Below are 20447 nucleotides of genomic sequence, written 5' to 3' on the forward strand. Positions count from 1 at the left end.
AAATGAACTAATAAAAAAAGCCGTCTTTTTTTGTGTAACTCGTAGCTCTGAGTCTGACTGCATATAAACAGAAACATAATGTGTTCTTTTAACAAGAAATGATGGGAATTTTCTGCTTCGTAAAAGTGCCTTGAAGTCTTTGAAGGTAAGGATACCACAGAGACCTCTTCTCCTTAAAGGGATAGTTCACTTTGAAATTAAATTTTGGTATGTTTTAGCTTACCTCAAGGGCATCCAAGATGTAGGTGGAACGGTTTCGTTCCAATGCCGTAGCCAAGGCGACATCTAGTGCATATATCTATACCCGCCCGCGCTCTCAGATCACTTGGACGTGGCTGTGTACAAGAGGTAAAAACTATATAAATACTGTTCGTTTTCTCACACAAACCGCTCGTTTCGTGTCTTAGGCCATCAATGTGTACTTACGATGGGGAATTGTTTAATTTGGACGACGGGGAATTGTCTTAATTTGGACTCTGTGCATGACCATCGACCTGCATTATATGACTGACAGACAAGAACGGTTTGACCTAAAAATATCAAAATTGAAACTACTGCGGAAAAAAAGACACCTACATCTTGGATGCCCTTGAGGTAAGCTAAAACATACCAAAATTTAATTTCAAAGTGAACTATCCCTTTAAGATTGTGGATATGATGCAGTTATTATTTTCATCTGTTACAGTTCAGCATTGCACATGAAGCATGTTATTCTTTGCACAACATAAGGTCATACAGCATTGGAAAAACATGACAAGAATCATTCTCTCCAGTGATAAAATTCTCTCCAGTGTGAATTCTCTTGTGACTTAGGCTTCCTTGTTGCGTGAAACTGTTTCCACACTGAAAGGCTTGAAAAGCTTTTTTCCCATGTAAATTATCACGTGATGCCCAAGATTTCCTTGTCGCGTGAAACTCTTTCTGCACTGAGAGCAGATGAAAAGCTTCTCTCCAGTGTGAATTCTCTTGTGACTCTCAAGGCTTCGTTTCACAGCGAAACACTTTTCACACTGAGGCCAGGTGAAAGCCTCCTCTCTGTGTGAATTCTCATGTAACGTTTAAGCATTCCTTTTACTCCGAAACACTTTTCACACTGAGGACAGCTGAAAGGCTTCTCTCCAGTGTAAATTCTCATGTGACTCTCAAGGCTTCGTTTCACAGTGAAACTGTTTCCACACTGAAAGCAGGTGAAAGGCTTCTCTCCAGTGTGAATTCTAATGAGACGTTTAAGATTTTCTTTCATTCTAAAACTCTTTTCGCATTGAGGACAGGTGAAATGTTTCTGATGGTCTTCCTGGGCGAAGCACCGACCGACAGCGATGGAACAGGACGCGGTGGAGACCCAAACATAACTGTGAGGACGACATCGTAGGCCTGGAGGGCCGAGGTGACATCGTTGGCTCAAGTAACCATGGTGGAGGCGGGGGCTTGGCAGAACGGGGCGACACCTGATGGAGGAAGGACCAAAGCAGAACCGGAGGGAAGGAGGAACTTGGTGGAGCCGAAGGGGTGGAGGCTAAGGCACAGCCGAAGGTCTGAAAGTCCGTGCCGAATTCAGGTGGTGCCGGAGGGACAAGGGAGCCCGGTGGAGCCTGAGTGATGGTGGACCACGGTGTACCTGAGGGAGCACAGACCAAAGGTTGAGCCGAAGGGCAGACCAGTCGAGGTGGAGAAATGGACCTGGAGTAGGGCTACACGATTAATCGCAATTTACATGTAATCGCACTTAAATCTATTTGGCTTATCGCGATTTTGAAATCGCAAAGGCTGCGATTATTTGTTATTCGCAGCTTGTCAGTTATGTACGGCTCTGTAAACGCTGCTCCATCTGAAAGCACTGTGAGTTTGAGTCACTTATAACATGCATTTGAAAAAGCAACACGCGTCAAACATCTTTCCAAACACGAGAATCATTTATGAACCTCTTGTCCAACAAAAGACAACATTTAATAACATGCATTTACTCCAAACTCACTTCATAACGACAGTTGAGCATCCTTCTGTGAGATGATTTGCCTTCTTACACAGAAGGCAGTCATGTATTTATAAGTCATGTTTAATCAAAGCGTTTCAATCTTCTGTTTATTCAGCTACAGTGATAGGGATTTCGTGGAATGATGCGCCATTATTGTACTTCTGCGGCGGGGCATATTTAGCGTGTTTGCGTGAGAGCGCCCTCTGGCGTTTAGATGGAGCAGTATTTACTACCGATCAGCCGCACTCCACTGACAAGCTGCGCATAAGATAATCGCAGCCTTTGCCAAATCGCGTGCAGTTTTATTGCGATTAATCATGAAGAATCCACTTCATTGAGTTGTGCTGGTGGTGAAGGAGCTGCGAGGCGGAGCCAAAGAGCTTGCAGGAGTCATCAGCGAGGGCGGAGACAAGGAGCTGCGAGGCACCTGCAGGACAGGCCAAGTCCAGGGGAGGGGACTGAACGGAGCCAGCATAGAATCCAGGAGTAACGGGATGGGAATGGTCCTGGGCGTGAGTGGGATATCCAGAATCATAGCTAGCTTAACCAGAAGGAGAGAGTTCGAGGGTGCGTGAGAGTTTGCTCCTATGTAAAATTATTGAGCCAGCCAGTGATCCTCATCTGGCCCTGGGTTGAACTGTTCGAACGGCACTGTGTCCGTGATGGACCTGGCGATATGCACTAATCTAGGGATGGGTATGGCAACTGGCACTGGCTCAAGGACGAACTCTGGCTGGCTCTGACTCCGTGGTTGGAGGGGGCTCAGGCTCTGGTTCTGTGGCGGCCTCGGGCATCATCATCAGGTCTGTGGCGGAGGTTTTCTCTTGCTGTCCGGGACTCTCCCGGGACAACAAGCCCTATCTGGAGTGGACAAGGAGATGGCTGCTTGAAATGTGTTGAAAGTCCCGGGGAGTCGGAGTTGATAGCGTCGTCCTCCGCAACTTCCATGGTGAGGGAGGATCCGCAAACCCATAAGGCAAACTCCATGAACTCTGCAAAGGGACAGTGCTCCTCCCTCAATAGCAGCATCTGTCCAAGAATGGGTATTCTGTATTCAGCATCTGTCAAGGGTATCATCATCCCAGCGCGCCTCATTGTAGAGATCAAGAAACTCCACAATGTATTCCTCCAGCGTGCTATCTATCTATCTATCTAGAAACTGGTAAAAATGATCTATTATTTATTATTATTATTTCTGTGCATTAGGACTTATGCACATAATAGCTAGGCCTATAGCTTTTTGTCCTCCTTTCCCTCCCCATCTCTTCTAATTCCTCTTGAGATCTAGAGAAGATTAAATCATTGAGTAGTTCTTTAATGTAAGATGCTGACAGCTCATATTTTACAGAAGCTACTTCAGCTCTTAGCAGTGAGCAGAGCAGGAGCACAAAGACTGGATTGTTTTGGAGTGCTTTTATTATATACAGGTTTTTGGAATAAGAAAAGAAATGAAAACATTTCCTCTTTCTTTGTTTTACACACACACACACACACACACACACACACACACACACACACACACACACACACACACACACACACACACACACACAATATTGTCCATCAACTATTGTGATCATACACTATTGTGATACAGTATAAGCATGTGAATATAAGGCACCATAGGCATCATTGCATTTCCTATACAGGAAGACTTGTGTGTGCAAATACTCCAAACCTTGGCAATATTGTATTAGTAATTATAGTAAAGCTAACAAAGCTATTTGAATTTAATTGAGATAACAGTTGTTAAGTTAATTTTACCAAGAGCTGCACGGATTTACCATTATATATTAGGCTTTATGTAAATGACAATGTTATTGCTCTGGTAGAGCATAGGCGAGAGTGATTTTCCGGAAATTAACGACAACATCCGAGCAAAGCCGAGCTTAAATTGCCCCTAAAACGAAAACAGACGAAGTCTTCCAGATAACGCCGATTTGAAAAACGGAAGAGTCTTTCTTTGGCAGTTTGGGGGCGATAAAGAAGGGTTGCGAAATAGGAGGAAGAAAACCAACCTTTTAAACCATATTTATTTCATATAACGTAGGCTACCAATCCTTTTGCAGATTTGGATTTCATTATAGCCTACAAAGGTAACTACACCACTTCTTTATCATATTTAAGAATGATGCTTTCACATAAGGCAAAATAAATAATAGGGTTAAATGATGCCGTTTTGTCGTTTACTGCTTTATAACTTTCTTATTAGATGCAGTGATGATAACATGATTTAGGGCGTTTCTATTGATAGCCTACTATCAAACAAACGGTTCGCATCGGGACATTTTTTACATTTTAATCCTTAATAGGCTAAATGCAGAACTATGTGGACACGTAAAACCTTTTGGCACAATTATTTGAATGTTGTAGCCTATTTATACGCAGTTTTTAGGTTTATAGCGACATGACTACATTTACATTGCTCGTTTGTATCAAAATAAATTCTTATATAATTTAGCGCCTTGGTTGTAGCGCCTGTCAGTTGAAGTGGCCGTGTTGGTAACACGAAAAAATATTGATTCATAGTTCATTGTCGATTGATGCAGCTTCCTCTTGAATGGGACATCAAATACTGTCTACCCGTGACATGCTGCTCTCAAAGGCTAGTGGGCACTAAGGCTAGTGGACACTAAAGCTAGTGACTTTATTATCGCCACGCCGCTGAGCGTTACTGTATATATAACCACAATTTTTTCGCGACGCACCAGTTCTTTTATATAATAGAACCGACAGACATTACGGTAGTCTATTTAAATGTCTGTTCCTCATCTCGATAAATAAGACGACAGTGCTCGTCATGTTTCATCGTGCCTGTTCTCATTTCTGTACATAACCTGCTTTGTTCAAGCTTAGGCTGTATGCATAAGAAAATATTTCTGGTTAAATGGGGTCCTCAGAATCCTTTTGATGGGACAGGTCCAGCTGAAGACTGTGAGTGTGACACACCCTTGTCGCATCCGCGGGCCCGTGTGGTTAACGGAGAAAAGGCGGCTAAAGCGCAACGTTCCCTCACGACTGAAAACCACGATATAAGCTGTGTAACCTAACCATTTCAAAGCGACAGCGACTTTCGTGTTTATAAAGAAGGAATCCTGTATGAAAGATAATTATTGATCGAGTCAGCGATTTAAAAGGCACGCGCTGAAACATGACCTGTCAGTCAAGCGTCTCCTCACTCCATTCAAATTATTTTTTTAAGTCCAACGTCTTAGCGTTATATCTTAAGCTATTAAGAAACTAGAAATGAGCGTGCTTTCGGGTAAAGTGCACTTAAAAACCAAACAGATTTATTCTAAATATGCGGTGTTCTGAAATCGATTGTTAATCAAGTGGAAGTGGAGCAGATGCAGTTTGTTTTCACGCTGAGGCGCTCAGTTCAGATTAAATAATATGAGGCCAAAGAGTAGGCCTACTTTGGCAAAGCACTTGAACAAAGAAGATTGTATTTTTCTCTTTCGCTCTCACAATTTTGAACCATATTTTGCCACAATAAGTGTTAGTGGAAAACTATATTTCTAGTGTAGGAAACTAGTGAACACTTTTTATTAGCCTACTGGAAATAATTAGGCTACCTTTAGGCTCAACCTATTGGTTAAGATTAAGAATGGTTGTCTAGGGCTAGGCTATAAAAGGTAAACCTTAAATCTTATAAGGGAAAGATAGAGCTTTTGGAAGAAGTGGCACTGTCAGCTACCTTCAGTCTGGACAAGTACAGTATACTGTCAGAAGCCGGATGTCATTGCATTATGGTCAGCATCCATTACAAAGCTACTGTTTGAGAGACAGCCAACCAATCTTCTAGTCAGATCTACAATCAGTCTTAAAGAGACACTGATCAAACTGTCACGCTGCTGTAGAGTTTGACCTAAAAGCAATAGTGGTCTATTTTGATGTACAAGAGTGAATTCAGTTAGCATTAATGATTCAGGCCTTTAGTTAGATAACTAGTGCTATTAGACTACGACAAGAATCTCTTTAAAGCCTCTTTAGTGTCATCTTGTAGCATCATGCATTTATGAAATCTTTTTTTGAAAATAATTGAAAGTTCGGTTTCATTTTAAATGCATAGCTTGAGACACCATATTCTAATTCAGTGAACAACATATTTATCAAGTTAAGTGAAAATTGTATTTTTGATATGCCATATAAGGTATCGTTAATTGTTATTTCTTCCCATATCTTGCTGGAAATAAGTTTTGCTTGTTTATGTTGTTTCACAGTTGCATTTATTTACACAGATATCCAGCCGAAATGATCATCACGTGTGTGGCCGTCTTTAGCACCCTCATGTGCTCAGGTAACTGATTGAAAACCTCTTTAGAACACATTTCTGAGGGAAGTATGAAAATAAATGTTACAATGCTACAACAAATACTAGACTTAGCCTTTCATTTGCAATGGCTTTATTTCACAAGGGCAACATTTGCAGCATCATTTATCATAAGATGCTGGACTGAAAGTGCACAGTTGGCGGTTTTGACGTGGCAGAATTCCTAATAGTCCCTTCATATTGTTCGTGCTGCAGAGAAGGGGAACTCTTTTCTCAGATAGGTGTATTTTTATCGTCAGCAAAAAGCCATATATTTTTAGAGCCTGTATATTCAGGCCATCGGTTTTTAAAAGCACAAAATCCTTGCAGTTTTCTTTGTTTCGTCTTTTGAGTTAGGAGTGATTTGCTTCGACGGTAGTTTGTCAGTCAGGGTTTTAAGATTTTGTCAATATTTAAGAATTACATACATATACATATAGAGAGAGAGACTTTGTCTCCTTGTTATTCTCCTTCATAACTGCTGATTTCCAAGTCCAAAGTGATTTAGTTGTTGAGAGCATAAGGGCAAATTCATTTCTATTTTGCAGCAGTTATATACTGTAGATAAGCTAAATTTGATCTAATAGAAATTTGATCTGTCACCTGAGCAAATACTCTCAAATTGCCAGTGGCATTCTGAACCGTTTAGATCATTTAATAGGATGTACTGTTTTCTTTTAACTCTATTTGCACTTAGATATGAGCAATTAATAAACACCTGCATTAATTAAAATAATATCAAAACGGTATCAATGAGTGAAAAATATGTTAAAATGATTATTTTTGTACAATGAATCCAAGAGAGTGACTCAGGAATTTAAGTTTATTGTTGCATAAATTAAGACAACACTTAGATATTTGGAATAGAAATGGCTTGTCTGCCTCGATTATACTTGTATTTACCTTTTTTTCTCTCTCTCTTTTTTTTCAGCTTGGTCATCAACCATTAAAGGTAATGATTCTGATATTATTATAGGCCTAATAATTACAAAGCAACTGACTTATTTCCTATAAATTTGGTTTTTAATATATGTTTCTCAATTTTCTGTAGTTAAGTGTATTATATTGTCTGACTTTCTGTCTTTCTTGTCACTATGCAGCTAAAGATGAACACCGCACTGCTTTCTTTGGAGAGGATGTTCATATTCCCGTGTCGGCTTTAGACACATCAGAGGTGTTGTTCAAGCCGAGGGTGGAGCCGGTGTTGGAGCGGGTTCTCCTGCGGAACGGGACAATTCTGGATCAAAGAGCCAAACTGAACGTTCACATCAGCCATTTGATCCTGGAGGATGTGGGCGAGGAGGATGAGGGCACATACGTGGTGAAGAATTCTGCGGCCCCAGCTGATGTCAGACGAATCATTCTCGTTGTTAGAGGTAAAAGTTATGATACCACTGAATAAGTTCTTCCTCTGTTGGTTATTTGATGGATGACAGGAAAGGATTCAATAAGCAAAATGCTTTTTTAGATGATGAAAAGTTATGGCCGGTACATGTTAGATATAAACAGTTATTGCTGTAATTGCTGCATGTTACTTTTTTCAGGATTCATTGATGAATAGAAAGTGCAAAAGACCAGCATTTGTTTGAAATAGAAAACTTTTGTAATATTATAACATATCTTTACCATCACTTTTGATAAATGTAATGAAAAGATAACTGACCCCAAATTTTAGAATGGTACCGTATCATGATTTCCAAAAAAAATCAGCAAATCAGCATATTAGAATGATTTCTGAAGGATCATGTGACGCTGAAGACTGGCGTAATGATTCTCTTTCTCTCTCTCTCTCTCTCTCTCTCTCTCTCTCTCTCTCTCTCTATATATATATATATATATATATATATAAATATAAATTTTTATTCCTGTGATCAAAGCTGAATTTTCATTATCATTACTCCAGTCTTACCGGTCAAAAGTTTTAGATCTGTAAGATTTTTTATGTTTTTAAAATAAGTATCTTCTGCTCACCAAGGCTGCATTTATTTGATTAAAAATACAAACAAAAACAGTCATATTGTGAAATATTATTACAATTTAAAACAGCTGTTTTCTATGTGAATATACAGTAAAGTGTAATTTATTCCTGTGATCAAAGCTGAATTTTCAGCATCATTACTCCAGTCTTCAGTGTCACATGATCCTTCAGAAATCATTCTAATATGTTGATTTGATGCTCAAGAAACATTTATGATTATTATCAATGTTGAAAACTGTTTTTTAAATTTTTATTTCATGATGCTATGATGAATAGAAAGTTCAAAAGAACAGCATTTATCTGAAATGGAAAGCTTTTGTAACATTAAACACTACCGTTCAAAAGTTTGGGGTCAGTAAGAATTTTAATTTTATTTTGGGGTGAAAGAAATAAAATAAATCAATACTTTTATTCATCAAGGATGAGTTAAATTGATCAAAAGTTACAGTAAAGACATTTATAATGTTAGAAAATAAAATATTATATTTTAAATAAATGCTGTTCTTTTGAACTTTCTATTCATCAAAGAATTTAAAAAAAACTGTACACAACTGTTTTCAACATTGAAAATAATAATGAATGTTTTTTTTAGCATAAAATCAGCATATTAAAGTGATTTCTGAAGGATCATGTGACACTGAAGACTGGAGTAATGATGCTGAAAATTCAGCTTTCATCTGAGGAATAAATTACATTTTTAAATATATTAAAATAGAAAACAGTCATTTTAAATTGTCATAATATTTCACAATATTACTGTTTTTTTGTTGTTGTTTTTTTATCAAATAAATGCAGCCTTGGTGAGCAGAAGAGATTTCTTTTAAAAACAAAAAAAATCTTACAGATCTAAAACTTTTGACCAGTAGTGTATCTATATATACTTTTTTTTTTTTTACAGTGTGTAGTCAAAAAGAATGTCCTCATTGGGTGTTGATGTACTTCAGTTCTGTTGTTCTTCTAGACTGCGCACTAGAGACTGTGGTGAAATATGGAGAAACGTATCATATCCCGATCAACCCTGCGATCGGTCCATACACCCTTGAGTTCAGGCCTGGAGCTCTGACTCCAGTTAACCAGACCACAGAGGACCAACCTGAGGTTCTCCTCAACCAGACCGGCTTCCCCACGGAACAGTACGAGAACCGCCTTATCGTGGGCGAGAGGAGGGTCAACCTCCTCCTGGTTACAGGGACCGACGAGGGCAGCTACACCATCGTGGACCGGGATGGGAAAGTCCGACTGAGGGCCTGCCTCAACGTGAAAGGTGCAAAATCAATGTTTGTGTGAGCATTATATGAGGAGACAGTTTCAGCGCTTGATAAAAGAGAAAGCCTTACATGTGTCAAAGCCTTAAAATTGTGTAAAAGTACAAAGAGGGAAGTGTAAGAGGGAAGGAAAGAGAAGGAAAAATAGGACATGTAAGCACAAAAGACTCACATTCTCTTGGACTCACAAAAGACTCACAAAGGTTCACATTGCTGCTTATTCTTAAAACAGTTTGCATAAATCCAAAATCAACTCTAAAAACAAAGCTGAACATACAGAAATGCCATACTAGCACAAAGATGGTGATATTAGTTTTGACATGCTATATATGCTCTAATCTAGTCTTACAAATGAATATTTTGTCACTTTTGCCACAATTATTATTATTATTTTTAACATAGATAATGGTTGTTCTTTGGCATGAGATGATAAAGGACATCAATGTTAAAAAAAAACTTTGTTTAAAATATTTTGTTAAAAAATATTGATTTACTTATACTTTTATTTATTTACTTTAATTAAATTTATTATTGCCAATAATATTTTTAATAATACTATTATTATGATTAATCAGATAATTCTGATTATATTCTCAGCTGTTTTCAGGTACATAGAAATTTGGTGCATTAATATTTAATTCAACATTCAATATCAGTGTATATCCAGTCAGAATTTTGAGTCTGAGCTTTTTTTCCATTTCACAGATCATCATATCTTTGAGCACTTGAATTATGGTGAAACCTTGAAGATCAAGCTTCACGTGGACCACGCCAAAGTCAAAATGGTCTACATCCCGGACTCTGACCACAAAGAACGAGTCATCATGGACCAGGGAGAGCTGGCGGTGTCTTTTGAGTCTCTTTTTGATGGTCGAGCGTCTGTGGAAGGATCCGTATTCTACTTGAAGAAGGTCAAAGTCAGTGACATGGGTGTCTTTCGAGTGATGGACTCCTCAGGCTTCCGTATAGCTGACGTCTACCTTAACGTGGAGCGTGAGTAGAGAATTTGAGAACGCACTCTTGATTGTGTTTGGATCGGATTTTAATAACTAACAAATTGAGGTCTATTACCTGTACCCATGATCCTCTCCTCTCCCATAACAGCCTATAAGCTGCCACAACTCTATGTGGCGATCATCTCCTTGGTGTCTCTGCTGGCGTTCCTGCTGTTGGTGTGTCTGCTGTCCTGTCTGATCAAGGTTCACCGCCGGGCAGATAGAGCACGTAAGCTCTCCCTAATCGCTCAGCAGGCGGGCAAGGGCGACGGTGATGCTTTCAGACAGGTAAAACCAAACAACTTCAGAAACCTCAGACGTATAATAAAATTGACTTACTTTAAAACACAATAATAAAAAAAAAAGCATAAATGTTGGATGCTGCTCCTCTACATTTGGACAATATATTAAAGGTTGCAAAATACTCTGTCGCTCAATAGCTTGAGGGCAGCTAAAAAATTTTTTTTAAATAAATAAATAATTATAATTATAAATATTCATAATTAATATATAAAATTAATACCTTTATTCAGCAAGGATGGAATAAATATATCAAAAGTGAAAGTAAAGACATTGTTACAAAAATGCTTCAAGTTCTTTTTATTCATCAGAGAATCCTGAAAAAATGAATCAGTTTCCACGGAAATATTAAGAAGCGCAACCATTTTTAGCATTGATAATAATACCAAGAAGAAATGTATATTGAGAATCAAATCCGCTTATTAGAATAACCATGTGGCATTGAAGACTGGAGTAATGGCTACTAAAAATTCAGCTTTGCCATCACAGAAATAAAATAGTTATTTTAAATGGTAGTAATATTTCACAATATTACTGTTTTTACTGTATCAAATAAATGCAGCTTTAACTGTGACTTCTTTCAAAGACGTTAAAAAGTACAGTAGAGGCCAAAGTTTGGAAACATTACTATTTTTAATGTTTTTGAAAGAAGTTTCTTCTGCTCATCAAGCCTGCATATATTTATTTGATCAAAAATACAGAAAAAAACAGTAATATTGTGATATATTATTACAATTTAAAATAATTGGTTTTCAATTTATTATACTTTAAATTATCATTTATTTCTGTGATGCAAAGCTGAATTTTCAGGATTATTACTCCGGTCTATCACATGATCCTTTAGAAATCATTCCAATATGATGATTCATTATCAAAGTTGGAAACAGTTCTGCTGCTTAATATTTTTTCATAACCTGTGATACTTTTTTAGGATACTTTGATGAATAAAAAGTAATAAAAAAATAAATAAAAAAAAGCAAATTTTTTAAAAATAGAAATCTTTTGTAACAACAATATACACTACTGGTCAGTAATTTGGGGTCAGTAATTTTTTTTCTTTCTTTAAAAAAAATAAATCAATACTTTTATTCAGCAAGGATGTGTTAAATTGATAAAAAGTGATAGTAAAGAAGATTTATATTATTAGAAAATCTTCTTTTTAACCTTTTATTCATCAAATATATTAGGCAGCAGAACTGTTTCCAACACTCATAATAAATCAGAATATTAGAATGATTTCTAAAGGATCATGTGATAGACTGGATGTCACATGTGACACTGAAGACTGGAGTAATGATGCTGAAAATTCAGCTTTGCATCACAGGAATAAATTATTTTTTAAAGTATATTCAAATAGAAAACTATTATTTTAAGTTTTAATAATATTTCACAATATTACTGTTTTTTTAATGTATTTTTTTATCAAATAAATGCAGGCTTGATGAGCAGAAGAAACTTCTTTCAAAAACATTAAAAATAGTAATGTTTCCAAACTTTTGGCCTGTACTGTATTTCCGACCCCAAACTTTTTTTAAACGTAACTGTAGGTTGGCTTATACAATATGTAATGATAATCAAATCAGTTTCAGCAAATGTGATTGAACAAAAATATGTGTCTGTGTGTTTATGTAAGTCTCTTCTCTTGTCTTTGTTCATTTTTTCAGTTCATTCTGAATAACCCCTTTTAATTATTTATTATTTTTGAATGCTTATTTTTTATATTTTGACTATTACTGAGTAATTTGTAGTTTGCTTTTACCCTGTTTTTACCGTACGAGACAAAACCTCCTGTAGCAAATTCGAGGAAACCTGAACAAATTCATCCCTTTTCCAACAACAAACCAATCCAATCTTGCCAGTCTTATCTATTATCACCCATCAGTCAATACAAATATAATCTGTCTGTTTGTCTGTGGAGTGTAAAGTGAGATTGAATGTGTGTATTTCTCCCGAACACAGTTATTTGAAAGAGGTTTTGTGGTGGTTAGCTTAACACTCCATTTCTCCCCCCTAAAGGATCATCTGACGGAGTCCCTGCTGGGTGAGAGAGATTTGCGTTCTGGTGTCGTATTTTCTTATATTGCTAAGTTGATGAATCTGTATTGGTGTTGTGGTAGCGCAATAGGAGTCCCAAAAGCCTTTCTGTCACTCGTAGTGACTGTGTACCTGTCCATTATTCCCTTCGTTTTCCTCTCAGATCTCCTGAGATAAGTAACTTCAGGTGTATTGCACTGATCCTAATTTGAACTCTTAATATAAATAGGTATAAAGGTACATACACCTGTGTGTTAAAGCTTCTGCCGTGCTTTAAACACACATGCACATATGCAATATATATGGAGAGGTAAATATGAATCTATGTGTATGTGTGTATATGTGTGCTGACTTCTGTTTATATGCTGCTGTGTGAGTGTGTACATATGGTTGGCAGTGATTAATGGCAGTGATTATGTCCTGTTCATATTGAATTACTTGGGACATTGTTGCAGATTTTGTAATTGGTAATAATTTTTCCTCTCACATTTCATGTTTTTAGCTTCGCAAATTAGATACAGAACAGAAATAAGGCTATGCTCAGAATAGAATACTTGCATACTACAAAGTGTATACTTTTTACATTTTATTTTACATTTAAACTCCATATTTATGTGACACGTAAAAACAATGTACATACTACTTGTCACTATTCTATGACCTCATGAAATATCGAAAATAAAAACGTTTGTTTTGCATTTTTAGTCAAATTTTGTTTAAAGTCCTCCTGTGGTCAATACTTGTATCCCGTAAAACTCATCTGTGATCACCAAAATGACATATTTAAAAGTTTTTTCCTGTGAAAGAAAATGTCTTCATGCTTTAAAATAGCTTGAATGTAACTGAATAAACAACATTAAAAACTTGATTTTCACCAAAAGGGGGACATTAAAAACTTTTGCTAGACCAACCAAATAATGAGCTACGGTATGGAAGCTTGTTTCCGCCACTGAATAATAAATAAATAATAATAATTGCGACTTTTTATCTCACAATTCTGTATTTTTTTCTCACAATTGCGAGATATCAAGTCAGAATTGTGACTTTTTTTCTCAGAATTGCGAGATATGAAGTCAGAATTGTGAGAAATAAAGTCGCAATTCTGAGAAATAAAGTCGTAATTGCGAGATATAAAGTCGCAATTCTGAGAAATAAAGTCGCAATTACGAGATATAAAGTCGCAATTCTGAGTGATATAAAGTCGCAATTGCGAGAAAAAAAGTCAGAATTCTGACTTTTTATCTCACAATTGCGAGTTTATATCTCGCAATTCTGACTTTATATCTCGCAATTCGGACTTTATAACACGCAATTGCGACTTTATTTCACGCAATTCTGACTTTATATCTCGCAATTCTGACTTTATAACACGCAATTGCGACTTTATTTCACGCAATTCTGACTTTATATCTCGCAATTCTGACTTTATAACACGCAATTGCGACTTTATTTCACGCAATTGCGACTTTATTTCACGCAATTCTGACTTTTTATCTCGCAATTCTGAGAAATAAAGTCAGAATTGCGAGATGTAAACTCGCAATTGTGAGATAAAAAGTCGCAATTATTATTATTTATTTATTATTCAGTGGCGGAAACAAGCTTCCATACTAAGGAATTAAAAATTTGCATACTTCACACTAGACTTGCCACAATGACGTAATTTTCAATTTCACAAACGCGTTTAAACCCGCTATATATCCGCGGTTATACTCCTGGTCGGATTCTAGGTGGGAAAATGTGGGAAAATATTTGTTGCGCAACAACTCACAATTACAAGCTTGATTTCAGACTTACATTTTATTCGCTTATTTTTAACTGAAAGTTCAATCAGATTAAATTGCGTGTTGTTCACCAAACCTCATCCGTTTCACGTGTTCAGTCATTCTCATAATGGTCTTGACTTCTAAATGCAACTTCTATGCAAACGATTCCTTCGCGGTGTTCGGTTTACTGTATTAATATTTTACACACTTAATTAAGATGTATGTTGTGTAACCAGATAAGCCACTGACTTTTGTTCTGCCCTTCGAACAACAGTTCCTGTCAAGGTAATGTATGTCTGTAAAAAACATTTGGCTGTCAATGCGTTCATTTAATTTGCCATTAGTTGCAAACTCTTCATTAGGCGACTATAAGGCTATTCTTTTTCGTTAGGCTGTTGCTTCGTTCATAACATTTCCCTCTTTTACTTGATATCAAATTTCACACTGCTATCGTCCCTTACCATGGCAAGCATTCTGCACACAATATACAAAATCCTTCATACTGCAGAAAGAGTAATAGTATGCTAGTATGCTATTCTGAACATAGTTATAGACTCCAGCAATTAATCATTTGCCAGCCTAGTGAAATTCATGTTGTCTATGTGTTTGTCTGTGACACCATTGTGTTAACCCTCAAATTATGGGTTATTGTGCCTCAGGGTTTTTACAATATGCTCATACTGTATATATTTTGTGACACTGTGAAAGGCCGAATACAGGAGAGTCGTTGTGCTTTAAACAGTGTGTTTGAAATGATTGCTTCAAGCCCATTGCTTCATCCAGTTTTCACAATGTTACAGTATACAGTATATTCTATTTCCAACAACCCTAACGTGTGTGCAGAATATTTATAGAATATTTCTCAGGCTGTTTTCACACTTGGTGTGATTTGGTTGGTCTGAACCTGAATTCATTTCCACCCCCTGCCCCCCCCACCTTCACACAACATTTCAACATTTCATTATTTTGCTCCAAACTGTGATACGTTTGCATCACCGGCTCAGTGTGATCACCAACAGCAGCTGTCTGCCACTCTAGCTAGATAACAGCTCAGGAGAACGAGCCAAAATTGAAAGAAAAATTCAATATTTATTGTTGTATTCATATTTTAGTCCCTTTGATTTTCACTAGCAGATTTTAACGTCACTTGCGCCTGTCATGGCAAGAGAAGCAAAGAATGCCAGAGGCAATTCCTACAGGCAAACAGGAGTGACTGATTCATTATAAGACGCAGGTAAATTGGGCCACTTTTTGGACTGTCAAAAAGTGACAGTTCACTTCACTATATCAATAGCAGTTCACTTCTGCAAAAATGACTACCATACTCCACATAAACCGTCCATCATACTCCCATTTTCATGTAGATTTGTGAAGGAACAAGTTCAAAAATAGCTTTCACACCCAACAAACCAAACTCGCCTTTAATGGACTCTGGTTCGAACCACAAGCTCTAGTGTGAAAAAGCCCTTGTTATGATTTTGATATTATTGTGGGACCACCAACAGCACAGTATGATTGTTTTTGACATATGTTTTTCAGGTGGTTCATGAAGTTTATACTAGATTCACAGAGGAGTCCACTGTGCAGTCCACATGGGAGAACAACACTGAGAGCACAGAAGTTGAGATCAAAGTATGTGATTTTATTTAATTTTTTTAAAGTTTGTTTTTTCACCAACATGACCTTAAAGGGGATAGTTCACCTAAAAATGTAAATTCTGTCATGTTGTCCCAAATCAGGATTATTATTGTTAAATAAAATTAATCTTCATTAATTAATCTTAAACTATAAAAACATTTTTTTTAAATTGATAAGTAAAATATAAATATTAGAAGAACTTAAACTAAATGAAAATTAGAAATGTTGCCTTGCCATTACTACTAATTTCTCAATTACTAAAATTACTATCTGGAAATGAATAAAAACTAAAACTGAAATAAAACAAAATGAAACCTGAATAGTAATACAAAAATCTAATAAAAATTACAAAAGCACATAACAAAATTACTTGTTACTTGAAAATACCAAAATAAAATATAGTTCAGAACATTAATAAAACTATAATAGTATAAAAATATTACTAAAATAATGACAATGTTTCCATGGACCAGAGTATTTTAAATATTGTTATATATGTAATATAAAGAATTGTTATGCAGCTTGTACAACAACTGCTCATAGTTTAGACCAAATTTTTTTTATTAAATTAACAGCAACATAAAAATAAAAAATAATAATAATGACAGAATTTTCATTTTAGAAGAACTTTTTCTTGTTTTTTTTTCTACGACTATTTGAATAGTTCAGACCTTCATCTCACAGTTCTGCGGTTCTCATTTAACTTCACTTTTAGGGTCTTGAGGTATCGAAACCAGGTCAGTACCAGGCCCTCCAATCTGACAAAAACTTCTTGGATATGACCGACTCAGGCGTGGAGTTCACCTCGTCTGCGCTTCCTCTGGACAGTGACACAGACGTCCCCGACAATCTCACCTCTCACAAGCTCCTTCTTGAGCCTGACACTCTCGCTGGCGTCCCCCCGACCATTTCTGAGGGCGACCATAGCGCCACTCGCACCCCTGATTCCATTCTGAGCGCCAGCCCTGTTGTCCCGCCCAAATCTGGGGCTCAGATGGATGGCGACTTGATCGGCGCAACCACGCCTGAGGAAATGGTGAATGAGTTGGATGCAAAGATGAGCAAAGATGCTTCGCCACATTCTGAGAAAGCCACTACATTGGATCCAACTAATGGAACCACAACCTGAGCACTGTAAAAACATCTATTACACCAGTGCGGCCACTTTTCATTCGCAACATCATCTTACACTTCTAAAATCACATCTTGCTTGGACTCATCTGATGCTTAACAAATGGTTTGTCGAAGAAGCAAAAAGAGAAGAAGAATCCAAGAGAAGACAGCACTCGTAAAAAAAAATATTAAAAAAATAAACTTTGAAGAACAGACACGGTCCTGCACTATGCATGCATTTGAATTACTGAGGAGTTCTTGACTAGTTTAAAGCCAAGTGCTAGATTAGAGTGGCCATGTAGTGCATGTGAAGAAGAAAAAAACACATCACTTGTGAGTCTTGACGAAACTTTTCTTTAACTTTATTTAGCCATCTAGAACTTTTACGAGAGTGTCAAACTTCCTGAAACTCCAAGGACGCTTCAAGCAACACCTGAAGTGGATTGTAAATGGGTATCTTACTCACATATTTTTCAAGCAGTTCATCTACAAAATGCCAAAAGAATATTTTTTGAGATTTCAAGACCAACCTGAATGCATCTCACCGGCAAACAAACTTTCCCAGCGCTTCTCCTGGTGTGAATGCTCCCTTTTGGACCGTCTGCATTGGCCTCCGGCTTTGAAGTGCTGTGCTGATAATCCCTGCCAATGGTAAACTAAACACCTTGATGAATCGGGTCCGCATGGATGACAGGTATCTGATACGGGGGCTTAACACTGTAAATAGGATCAGCTGTGGTGGAGGGTTTTGGCCCTGGTTCAGAGGAACTCCGCTGAAGAAACGGCTTGTCTCAGCAGTTTCAGGTGCTGACTCCACTGGGGTTTCTCCACAACCTGGGCCTTTCCGGTGATCTCTTTTCTTGCGCTTCTCATGTGATCCTTTATTCTCACTCATTTGAATATATTTTAGCTACCTTGAGCTTTGTAAGACTTGCAGAAATTTGCTTGAGAATCACATACATTGACATTTATTCACCAAGAATGATTCGCAATAAGAAGCAATGAACTTAGTGAGATGTCTGAGTGTAGGGGGAACTGAGTACAGGAAAATGTATATTCATAACATCTAATATGGTTTTGTTATGTAGGTTTGAATCATTTGTGTTTGAAGCATTTCTGTCAGTACACTTGAATCGGCATAAAACACATCTAGCTGTAACATGCTAGTTAAACATTACCATTTTGCTTAAAGAGGTCGTATAATGGCCTTTTACAAAGTCTTGGATTTTTTTGGGGGGAAGGTCTACTAGAAAAGTTTTTTTTTAAGTTTTGACAATATTTGACATATATTTCTTCCCAGTCTGTCAGTAATGCTCTGCTTAGTTCCTCTCTCTATGAAGCCCCTCCTTCTGAAAAGCGCAATGTGCTCTGATTGGTCGGCTGGACCAGTGTGTTGTGATTGGTCAACTGCTTTGAGTGCGTTTCGAAAATGTCACAACAAATGAGTTTCAACACGCTACTAATGCAACTCAAACGAAGCGTATGCTTTGGTTGGGAATTATTTAAATGATTGATATTGTGACATGTTTCTAGAAGAAAGCTCAAGACTACAATCGAGGCGTTTCAGGGAGTTCAGAAACAGTGGATGCTTACTGATACAGAGAATAAGTCCCTTTGGAGTGACTTTGTGCTTTGTAACTTGCAGACCTTTCTCATGCTCAAACAGCAACATGCTGAAAAAGCCGAAAATGTAAAAAAGACTAATAGGTCCTCTTCAAACACAATGATTACATACTTCAGATTTAATAATTGCAAATACCTTATTTGCAAATCTATCTGATCCTTCTTCATACCATACAATCTTATCTTTATTTTCTTCGATGGTTCCATGCAGAACTATTCACTGACAGGTTCTTGGGAAACCCAAATCGGTGGGTCATTGCTGCGAAAACCCCCTTTTGGAAAGTGTATAGTTATAATTCTCTTTCATAATTCTTCTCACAGCACTTGATTTTTAGGTTAACACGACTTGATACAGGTAACAGATAATGCAATATTAAAATGAGCTGTAGCTGGTGGGTGGAGTCTTGCATCATGGGGCGTGGCTTAGTCTGTTGGTAAGATCGCTACCTCATGTTTTAATGTCTGAATGACACAGAGGGAAACTGGCAAAAAAAAAAAAAAAGACAGGGTGTCGAAAAAAGCACAATTAAAGGACTAAATCCTTGCATAGATGTGAATTAAATTTGAACTAATGTAAATACAGTGGTTTGCAAAAAAATTATGGAAAAAACATGGTCAAATTACAAATGAAATGGATCCCTTTTTGCTTTGATTTAGTAACTGCATTCAGAACAGGTATAGATTGTAATTTTAAAGCATTGTATGAAAGGTAAAAAAAAAAAAAAAAAACTTTTATATATTGCATTGATACTTATTAGATATATTTCATGATCAAGCCCTAGATTTTTGACTAGCAAGCCTTTTAAATCCCCTTCGCTTCACTCCAGAAATTGTATTTTTACAGTTTGTTCTTGTGTCACATGACTGAATGTGCAGTTATCGGGCCTTATGAAGCAATATTAGTGTGAAAGCATCGGGCCTCATTTATCAAACATGAGCAGAGCAGATTTATTTGTAAATTGTCCATAAACCCATTTTTGCAATAATGCTTATACTCAATTCAGTGGAACATTTTATGTAAGAATGTATTCATTCTTGATTTACACACATTTGTTCCGCTCATGTTTCCTGAATGAGACCACACACACACACACACACACACACACACACACACACACACACACACACACACACACAGACAAACAAGACACACTTCTGTACATAAATATATTGCATGTCAATGATCAATAGTCTTTCACTCCAATGATTGCTGGATTCTCATGCATTTCCCTTAAAATAAGACCTTTTCAAGGTAAAAAAAAACAAAATAAGAAACCTTTAGCACTTCCATGCTTTACTGAATAAGAAACAAAATGCTTTGACTGCTTTTTATCTTTGCACTTGAGAATGATTTTGATAATGCAAAACTCAAGATATATTTCACTGAGACTATTATTATTGCTATTTATTAATTATACTCTCTTTATATATGCGCTGATGTCATAGAT

General features: G+C 36.9%; 1 protein-coding gene across 2 annotated transcripts; it reads left to right on the forward strand.

Annotated features, from left to right (window-relative positions):
- The first annotated feature begins 3887 nt into the window (after window positions 1-3887).
- Window positions 3888-18632, forward strand: LOC309511138 (uncharacterized protein). 2 transcript variants are annotated; one of them, XR_014210505.1, is made up of 10 exons: window positions 3888-4071; window positions 6217-6275; window positions 7219-7239; window positions 7388-7663; window positions 9227-9529; window positions 10236-10523; window positions 10635-10813; window positions 12842-12866; window positions 16165-16257; window positions 16979-17034. XR_014210505.1 is itself a non-coding variant. In XM_082186227.1 (9 exons), the coding sequence occupies exons 2-9, from the start codon at window positions 6230-6232 to the stop codon at window positions 17390-17392; spliced, it is 1620 nt and encodes a 539-aa protein (XP_082042353.1). In that variant the 5' UTR covers window positions 3888-4071; window positions 6217-6229; the 3' UTR covers window positions 17393-18632. The 2 variants fall into 2 exon arrangements, 1 of the variants encoding a protein (XP_082042353.1); XM_082186227.1 differs by lacking the exon at window positions 12842-12866 and having other exon boundaries at window positions 16979-18632.
- The last annotated feature ends 1815 nt before the right edge of the window (window positions 18633-20447 follow it).

This window comes from Leuciscus leuciscus (assembly GCF_965113295.1).
Source record: "Leuciscus leuciscus genome assembly, chromosome: 12".
Taxonomy (NCBI): domain Eukaryota; kingdom Metazoa; phylum Chordata; class Actinopteri; order Cypriniformes; family Leuciscidae; genus Leuciscus; species Leuciscus leuciscus.

What these genes read in the sequence shown, in the direction of transcription:
- LOC309511138 (XM_082186227.1), top strand. Translation starts at nt 6,230, where the DNA reads ATGATCATCACGTGTGTGGCCGTCTTTAGCACCCTCATGTGCTCAG. An exon ending in AATCATTCTCGTTGTTAGAG is followed by an intron (nt 7,664 to 9,226) that starts GTAAAAGTTATG and finishes TTGTTCTTCTAG; the next exon opens with ACTGCGCACTAGAGACTGTG. An exon ending in ACGGTGATGCTTTCAGACAG is followed by an intron (nt 10,814 to 16,164) that starts GTAAAACCAAAC and finishes TATGTTTTTCAG; the next exon opens with GTGGTTCATGAAGTTTATAC.